Source organism: Merops nubicus, unplaced genomic scaffold, assembly GCF_000691845.1.
Source record: "Merops nubicus isolate BGI_N331 unplaced genomic scaffold, ASM69184v1 scaffold30971, whole genome shotgun sequence".
NCBI lineage: Eukaryota > Metazoa > Chordata > Aves > Coraciiformes > Meropidae > Merops > Merops nubicus.
In genome coordinates this window covers 1,753-11,333 of record NW_008588121.1, presented here as the reverse complement: position 1 = coordinate 11,333, position 9,581 = coordinate 1,753, and the positions used below count along the sequence as shown (strand labels likewise).

Here is a 9,581-nt window from a genome sequence, read left to right as displayed (position 1 = left end):
GCTGAAAAGCTGAATCCAAATGCAGTACTAAGTCCTGGAAAGGAGCAAACCCCTCCCCTCTGGTTACATGTACTGAAGAAAAACATCCAGGACGTTTGCCAAGAGCAAGAGGAAAGGACATATAATGGGAGGAAACGCTGAGAACAAAAACATGAGGCACAGGAATACCAGCATCACCCTTAGCTGCCCCTGACCCCAGGCACCGCCCAGGGCAGGCTGCTTTAAGGTCTAACTTGAAGTACTGTGCTTTCTGAAAGGGCTCAGCTATCTCCAAAACACAACCCCTGTTTGGACAAGGTTTTTTTCACTACTAAGAATTTAAGAAAGCTTCAATGACCAGAACAAACATATCAGTTGAGGCCCGAGGGAAACCATAGCAGCTTCTGCCATTTGCAGAACCAGAACCGAGGCCCAGGATCCTTATCTCTAACACAAGGCACAGCCTCAAGTGATGATGATAAAAGACATTTGTGTTTGCTTCTGGCTTCTAGGGGCAACCACTTCAATGAGCACTTAGTACAAAACAAAGTTACTCCTCACCTTTTCTATGTTTAATGCCTTCATTTGCAGAATCAAGTCTTCTACTGGTCGGTTTGTTATTTCTGGAGGAGAAAATTTCTCAAAGTCCATGAAAACTGCTGAAGAGTATAACCTAGTGGGACCAGAAGCAATGATTAGAGACTTAAAAGAAATCTTAACTCAAAAGATAGGTGTGAAAAATTGGCAAGGGATCTTAAAAAAGGCAGCTATGGGTACTATTTATATAACTATGGAATGATTTACATGACTGGGGCATATCACCCTATCCACAAAAAGTTGAGTTGGCCTGGCGTGGAATCCATGCTAATATGGCCACTAAAGGAAGGGGTTTTCAGCAAGAGAAAGGCCCCTGAGAGACCAAACTGGCAAACCAACAGTGACAGTCCCCATTTGGCTTCAGCTCTCCTGTATGAAGAGCGGACAAACCCAAAATGCTTCAAGCAGCACTAACTACATCCTTGTGAAACAGGCAGCGTGATGAGAGAAGCTGTCAGATCCACATGGACACTCGTCTGGCTTTTTGTTTCTGCTGACCCTGTCCCCAGCAGGCAGCTGACCTGTAGCAGTGCCCCGGTTCCGTGCGGCCAGCCCGACCTGCCCGCTGGTTAGCTGAGGCCTGAGATATCCAGGTGACTCTGAAGGAGGAAACCCCAGTGATTTTGTCGTAGAAACGTTTCTTGACCTTTCCACAGTCAACCACATATTTGATGCCTGGGATGGTAAGCGACGTTTCCGCCACGTTGGTGGCCACAACACACAGTCTCGTCCCAGGAGGAGGAGCCCTGAACACCTACAAGAAATAGATGGGCACCTGAAAGGCACTGCCTCCAATGGAGGAAAGACAGGCAGCCAACTCAGATGGGTTGCAAAGGGATGACAATGCCTATGGCACTTCAGGTGGTACCCAAAAGTGAGATCCAAGACTTAACTCTTAGCCTACAGCTCTGCAACTCTCTGCCCAGCTCAGTTAATCCCTCAGGAACACCCACAGGGGATTCAGGTGGAGCAGACACCAGTGTTGAGTCACATTTAGACACACTGGTGCCACCTCCAAAGCCCAGGAGGGAATGCAAGAATTTATACTAACTGCCTGTTGGCAGAAGGATCCCAGTGTACCCAGGAGCCATGACTAGCTTTAACATGCTGCAGGAACTGTCACTTTTCACCTCTCCCAACCCGCTGAACTGGCATATCAGGGAGGTCCCAGCCCAAGCAAAGCCTGCTCCAATCCCACTCCAACTTGCCCATTGGGTCATTCAAGTCTGTCCACTGGCAGATAGTCTGAGATGGAAATTTTAACTCTCAAAACACATGTGACTTGAGACAATGATCACACATCTCTATAAGGATCATTTACTCATTGTGACAATAAATCCTTTACCTTTGCTTGTTTCTCTGGTGCTAGCAAAGAATAGAGTGGGAGCACATAGAGTGGGAGGGACGAATCAGGTTTCTCATCTGTGAGGAATCAAACCAACACTGTTAAATACACAGCAAGTCAGCTTCCAGTCCTAGTCCCAGCAGCATCTTCCCAACACCACTTCATTTAAAACCAGTAAGCTATTTGGTACGAAGCTGAAGCTGGAAAATCTTAGCAGCTTTCCCATGATACAAGTCTGCTGTGTTCCCACACCAGTCTGGCAAAGGACAACTAGCTTATGTTGCACATGTCACAAAAGATAAGGATTTTTCATTCACAAGTGCCAAACCTTCTTCTGAGTGTCCATCTCCTAAATCAAGGTCAGTATCAGACCCTGCAATATCATCATCATCAGTTTCAGCGTCTCTGTCTTCATCTCCTTCATCCACTGGTACAACAGAGTAATTGTCCAGATCGATTTTGGGGAGTGTCTACAAAAGACAGGAAAGATAACCAGAATATTAAGGGGGGAGACACACAAGCAGCACTTTTTGTCACTTTGAAAGCAAAGCCAAGCACTTACTCCAAACATTGGTTGACCTAAAAGTGACAGGGACCGAGAGATTTCCTTTCTCTTAAGGCCAAGGTTCAGTGTTTGGTAACTGTGAGACTCAGGGGGAATAACCCAAGTACTTTAACAGGCATTTTGTGCCGAGCCAAGCTTCTTCACTTGGAGGACAGCAGGAAAGGGTAAAATTTCTTTACTTGAGGCCTGTTCAGCTTCCAGGATCCAGTGTCAGCAGGCAGTGTATCTCTAACATCAAGATCTCTCACTAACAAAGAACCTGTAGGACTTGGGTGGAAGCCAAACACTACCCTTCTTCACAAACACATCAGTCCCAACTCTGGGTAATGAACGGTGAGAGGAGCAGCAGCCCTGGAGCCAGCAAGTCTGGAAGCCCTTCCATTAAACTCTCAATGGTCAATACTTGGCTGAAATCAATCTCTCAGCCATAATGCCCAGGGATGCATTTTAGCAGCGTGCTGCTCCAACCACAGCAGTTATCAGTGTAGGCAGTATGACTGCATTACCTGAGGGGACATATGTTGGCTACAAGGCATCATGTAAGCCTAAAACAGGCTGGTGAGAAACAGCTACACAGCAGCACTGCTCTGCAGGGAGGTACCTGCTCCTTCCTGTCCCTTGGAGGAACTCTACCCATCACACATTACCATGACTTTCTTCCGCTTCCTTGATTTCTTAAATCTCCTGATTTCTTCCACCGAGTCCTCTTTGTCATCACCTCCTCCTATGAAAACAGCCAGGGGGATTACTGTTAGCTGAGCATGCCTTCCTCTCTGAAAAGGTCACAGGGAGAGACTGGTCCCACTCCCATCTTTCTGGGGATTCAGAAAGTGTTGAAGTGTGAAAGCAGCAAACAGTCCCACTGAAGGCAGCAGGGACAGGGATGACACACAAGTTTGACATTTTAATTCTATTTAGGAACCATACAGAGGATCAACAGCAGCACACACAGCAACTGCAGGCCTGGAGGTTTAGGAGACAATTAGCTGAGCTGTATTAGAATTTGACTTCCTAAAGTCATCTTGGGGAATTCCACTATCCTGAAAATAAACAGCCAAAAACAACCAGCAGCATTTCCACTTAAATTCCCAAGCAAGAGAGTAAGTGAAGAAATGCAGTGGATTCTGGGGAACTGGAACAGATCATACACATCAACCTTCTCCACAAAATCAAAACCAGCACAAACTTCACAACTGGTCACCAAAATCACCCACAACGAGCCCTTTCCCAGCCTTGTTTTTGTTCTGTTTTTTACATAAAAGCACTTATTTCCAGGTGCAAAGCAAGCTCACTTCTCAGTGGGATAAGTTCAAGGTTTAACAGGCCTTTATTCTATAGCATTACCTGTGGTGGTGTTTTTGTGGAAAGGAAAGGCTTTCCTCAGCCTTCTACACAGAGAATGAACTTCTGCCTGGCCCGTTAAAAACACCAAAATCCCACCTGCAAGAGAAGAAATCACTCAACATCTGCATGGGTATTTCACCTTGGAAAGCTTCAGAGCTCATTCTTAAGAAAAGACAGGTTGAACATACTGTGAAGTAACAAGGAGGAATAGGGTGCCTGACTGCATTGGGCTTCTACTACTCCCTTGAGAAGCATGCCAGTGTAACTATGATTTCACTGAATGGTAATTTTCACATGGAAAACCCTCTAAATAAAAACACACAACACACCACTGCAGACCCATGTTCAACTTGAAAAAACTTGAAAAAATCCACCTCACCCCAAAACAAAAAAGACAATGGAAATCTGCCCCCTAAAAAAAAAACAAACAACACAACCAGAAAACTTCAGACTGTTCAGTGTAAAGAATTTGAGAGGTCCTCAGCAGTGACCTTACCTGAGGGCAGCATTCGATGGATTTTACACACCTTTCTGAAGCACTCCCCACTGTAGTCATCTAGGGGGGTTTTCTTGTTAAAATGAACAGTTACAGGGAACTGCCTTGCATCTACCTAGAGAGGAGACACAAAGGGTTTGCTTGCTGTCGAAACTCCAGCACAACCGTTACAGCTTTCATGGGAGAACAAGAAAAGCCCACCCTGTATCTCTGTTCAGCTGTTGGGTTTGGTAACCTACTAAACACTGTACCCACAGGGGTTATCAGTGCTGCCTACCCTGAACACCACACAGTCAAGCCAGAAACCAAAACTTTTTCCTCTTTCAGATCATCAGCTCAGATTGGTGCTTTCTATTTTCCCTGAACTTAGTTTTTCCAGATAATCAGATTCTGCTAGGGCAGTTTTCTGATAAAAGTAGAAAAGAAAATACCACAGTCCCAAAAGAAACAATAGTCTAAGCAAAATCACTATTTTTAAATTGGTATATGAAAGATTTCAGCACCAACCAGAGATTAGACTTCCCCTTTTTTTGAATTCATTCTCAAGGAAACCCTCAGTGTATGTCAGCCCTTCCACCTGACGCAGGCCCCGGGGAGCAGAACGGTACCTGAATGACAGGAGGGGTCACGGGGAACAGCCTCTTGTTATCGGTGAAATCCTCGACGCGCAGGGTGGCCGACATGACGATGAGCTTCAGGGGCAGCCCCTTCTGCAGGGACACAAACGGGTTATTCTGTGCCTGGAAGCAGGCAGCAGGCAAGCCACACAGCACACAAAGCCACAGCTATGAGCAGGAGAGGAAACGAGTTTCTGCACCAAAACACGCAGAATCTGAGATAACAAAAACACCGTGTCGGAAGAATACACTCGGCCTCAAAGGCACCAGGTCCTAAAATACACAAATCCCCACACTGACAGTCCTGATGCTGACAGTGTCCCGCCTCTAAAACACTCCTCTGTCCATGCCAAGAACTGGCCCCAAGTCCACCAGCCTCCAATTATCAGTCAGGACCAACCACTTCATGATGCCAGTCTCAAAACATCTCCTTTGCTGTTAGTGGCTTATTCCAGCACAACAGGAACTGCTCTTGCTCTCTAACAGGCTGATGATTTTAATTATTCACATGTCTCACGGCACAGTAAATCCAGAAATAGTTGGTTATTGCCTGAAAAGTTATCTGCTGGTACTGATACATGTTATTTTTTCCCTTTTTGTAGGCTCTGTGCTTCTTCCATCATATGGAAAGACAAATACCTTACCTGAGCGTTATTTCCTTCAGATCTCCATCAGCTTCAGAGGTCCTCCTCCCACAGGGGCTCGTCAGGTCTAGCACCCCCTCCCCAGCACACCTGTGTAACACAGCAGAGCTGCTTCTCTTACCTTTTTACGGAGAGGCACGATGCGAGACAAGAGGCCTATCAGGATATCCGTGTACATACTCCTCTCGTGGGCTTCATCAATAATAATGACTTTGTACTTTGAAAGCATAAAGTCCTGAGAAGAGAGAGAGATTTCACCACACAAAGCATCACTTGAAGCTGCCTTTAAGTCAAGACAAGTCATGGCTCACTAATACTGACCCTCATGGCTGTAGCCTCTCCCACATGGGTGAGCACAGTTTAACGAGTTCACCCTACAGGAAACAGCCCAGTTCCCAAGAGACTCTTCCTTGCTCTCATTTTAGACAGCAAGAGAACCTAACATTTAGGGACTTGGGTAGGAATATAAAAGGTTGAGATGAAATATATCTTCAGTGCTGAAAGGGATTTTGTTTTGAAGGGCTGGTGACCAATCCACGCAGGGCAACTGGCTTCTCTTCCTAGCTATACAAAATACTTTCCTTTTTAGAACACTGAAGACAGCAAGTTACCTTCTGAATTTCTTTCAGCAGCACACCATCCGTCATGAACTTGATTCGTGTTTCATCTGTAACATTGCCTTCGTATCGGATTTGATACGAAACCACTCTGTGAGAAAACACCAGGGTAGCCACAAGAAAAAAACACAGGGAGAAAGAAAAATCACATTCAGACTAGGAGACAACCCTCACCCTAACTAAATTAAGGCTTGATGCCAAGACAAGACAAAAAACTCCCCACAGTGCTAGAAGCTGGGATATACAGCAATATCACTCTGAATTAATTCACTGTTAAGAGATGCTCTCATATGGAGACAAACTAGGACCACCTTCCACACACCATCTCCATAAAGCTCTTTCTAAAAAGTAACTTAGAATCATTAGTAGTGACAAATCTGCATACATTTTGTTCTTCCAGACAACTCCACAGAGGAGTTTATATGTAACTCTCCCACGGTTCTTTGCCAAAGACCAAACAAGCAACATCTTAGTCTTGATTTCAGTCTACAACGTCCACAGAACATCTCAGTGTTGTCTTCCCAGCAATGTCTCCTTTCCTCCTCACCTGTGTGACAAGTTCATTTCCTTAGCGACTCGCTGCGACATGGACACTGCAGCCACACGCCGAGGCTCCGTGATCCCGATAGCACAGTTTGAACTAATGGGAAGGGAAGAAATGGAGAGCTTGTTCAGCTGCTAGTTTGAAGGAGAGTAACACTTAGAAAGGTGACAACAGGGTTTCTGCACAATGGTTCTAAATTAAGCAGCACCACTCACACAGAATCACTTATAGTTAGAAGAGAAAGGAGGCTTTGGGATTACCCTTCTATTACATGTGTATTGACCTGAAGATGCATGTATCACAGGAATTTTTTCCCCAAAAGCTGTCTCTGTAATTCCAGCTCACTGAACTCCAGTGCTCCTGCACAGCCTTCTGGCAATGGGGTCCATTTCAGAAGAAACTCAGGCTGGGGCAGCAGCAGCAGAGAAGCTGGATGCACCCTGATGCAGCTCACAAGAAGCATCTTACAAGGTGCCCAAGCTTGTAAGTGTTACCACAGCACCAGAGGAGACACTGCTATTTTCAAAGATGTTCTTAAGAAATAGGCACATTTGCTTGCCAAGGTAAAAAAAAAAAAACAAAAAAAAACCCACACCTCTAAGCAGAGATTAAACTACACAAGACAGGGAGGTGACAAAGGCCCACTGTGAAAAACAGGCCAGTGGCTCTGAAGGAAATTTTTACACTAGAAGTTTCAAAAGATTGCTTACATGGAGAGAGTTTTGCAAGTTACTCTTATTCCCTTCAGATTTTTTAAAAGTCCATTGAACATGGCCACTACCACTGCACAAAGAAGACCAGGTTTAGTTCAGACATATCAGAAGAAACAAAATCAGAAGTGACTGATCTCAGCTTTAATTTTTCTAATTACATTTGAATTTTAATTTTTCTAATTACATTTGCTCCATATAAAAGAAGACTCATACCTGGCATAGCCAGCTTCATAGAGAAACTGAGGTACTTGAGTGGTTTTACCACTTCCTGTCTCTCCACAAATGATGACAATGGGATTCTCACTGATGGCTTCCATGATGACTTGCTCTTCGGCAAGGATTGGAAGCTTTAGTCTTGCTTCCTAAATAATACAAAACACGTATTTTAGTTGCACCATTTGTGTCTCACTCCCTTTTTGTTTTCCCCACGATTGAAAACTGTTACATTCCTCGGATGATCAAACCTACAAAAAGGAATTCTGGAAGGTTGGCAGCTCAAAACCAGCTCATACCACACCACGATGTCCAAAAACCCGAGTCATCAAACAGCTTCCCAGAGAGCAGCTGGCAAGCCCTGCACTTTAATTTGTGAAACTTCACAGTCCCTGGAATTTATTAATATAGCACTTCTAGGCAAAATTAATTTCACAACCCTGTCTCATCTGTTCAGACAGATGCCAAGCTCTTCCCATGCCCTCAGAATGCCCTACTTACAGGAGATGGAGTAACACCACCCTGCCTAAGACACGGCACAGTGGAGAGCTGTAAGTGACTTCACAAGATTTTCCAGTGAAGAATTATAAAAGAATGCTAATACAGTCTGCATTTAATACTAGAGACAAATGCTTAGAACCTAAAGCAAAACTGGTTCCCCTTCTGCTACATTAGGCAGGCCAGAGCTGAGACATGTGAGTGCACAACTTGCCAGAACAAGGACCTGCTGCCACTCAGCACCCAGGAGAGATGCAAGACAACGCTGCAGTGTCTGCAGTGACCTAATCTGATGGAATACACCATAATTTCTGACTCCCCTGATAAGCACTTCCCTGCCCACAGCCTCACCTGAACCTCAGGAGTCCTGTCCACTGGAACAAAAACTGCAGGCTTGTGGGGTGCTTTGCTGGAGGCTGCCCGGCAAACGGGCGCACCAGGACCTGCTGGCTTCTGGTTACCTGCTGCCTCCTCCACACCCTCCCCTGGCTTTGCAGCACTATTCAAATCGCTGGCAGAGGACTGGGCAGTTTCTTGTTTCTGCTCTTCCATCTCCTCCTCAGAGCTACTGGGCTCCTCAGGCTCCGATTCGGAATCCGAGCTGTGTCTTCTCTTGTTTGCACCGCTGATGCTCCTGATCTTCCCAGGCACTGCAGCCTCTGGCTCCAGTATCACCCTACAACAGAACATCAGCACGTGAACTGTTTCCCTCAACATTCTCCAGGACCTCACGCCAGACATCTTCCACACAAACCAGAAAAGTCACATCATCAAAAGTCACTGCCTGAGCCTGAAGCCAGGTTTTACTCAAACATAGTTTAGTGGAATTTGTAAGAGTATGCAGGTGTTATTTTCACCCACCTCACCCTTAACGAATCATAGAATCATTTAGGTTGGAAAGGACCTTTAAGATCATTGAGTCAAACCATTATGAAAGCGAAGATCAAGTTATTTAACGTCCTATCAAGAGAACGTCAGTCAAACATGAAAACAACTACCATATTATCAGATAAAAAGAGATTTAACTCTATCCATTCTGAAGAACCTGTATTAAGTAAAAAAAAAACTAAATCAGGGAAAAAAAACCAAAACACCAAAACCAAAACCCAACAACAACAGTAAGGAGGGTGCCAAGTTTCCAAGCACAGCAATAGACCAGAACAGTTCTTCCCACATAACACTTTACCTTTTGGTCTGATACATGCGCTCCCCAGTACCCAGTTTGGAGGTAGTGAAGAGAAGTTTCATTTCTGCCTCAGAAGCCTGGACTTCATTCAGCTTGCTCAGCAACTCAGCTCGCTATTTGGAAAAAGCAAACAAAAATGGTGCTTACTACCACCAGGAAAGAACTGCAGTTCGAGCTTTGTGCTTGAGTTTCAAAGGGTGTGCTCTGGCAAATCTTGATGGGA

At 45.1% G+C, this 9,581-nt stretch overlaps 1 protein-coding gene across 1 annotated transcript in view; it reads right to left on the bottom strand.

Annotated features, from left to right (window-relative positions):
- The window catches only part of DHX37 (DEAH (Asp-Glu-Ala-His) box polypeptide 37), a 16,565-nt gene that overhangs the window by 5,256 nt on the left and 1,728 nt on the right, over positions 1-9,581 (bottom strand). Inside the window, exons 3-16 of the mRNA XM_008949178.1 lie at positions 9,359-9,471; positions 8,524-8,848; positions 7,675-7,823; positions 6,752-6,844; positions 6,199-6,295; positions 5,709-5,822; positions 4,935-5,036; positions 4,327-4,441; positions 3,831-3,926; positions 3,134-3,204; positions 2,250-2,391; positions 1,922-1,998; positions 1,098-1,330; positions 541-652 (exon numbers count right to left, since the gene is read on the bottom strand). Of these exons, the coding sequence (XP_008947426.1) occupies positions 541-652; positions 1,098-1,330; positions 1,922-1,998; positions 2,250-2,391; positions 3,134-3,204; positions 3,831-3,926; positions 4,327-4,441; positions 4,935-5,036; positions 5,709-5,822; positions 6,199-6,295; positions 6,752-6,844; positions 7,675-7,823; positions 8,524-8,848; positions 9,359-9,471 (1,839 nt within the window). The remainder of the gene's footprint in view (positions 1-540; positions 653-1,097; positions 1,331-1,921; positions 1,999-2,249; positions 2,392-3,133; positions 3,205-3,830; positions 3,927-4,326; positions 4,442-4,934; positions 5,037-5,708; positions 5,823-6,198; positions 6,296-6,751; positions 6,845-7,674; positions 7,824-8,523; positions 8,849-9,358; positions 9,472-9,581) is intronic.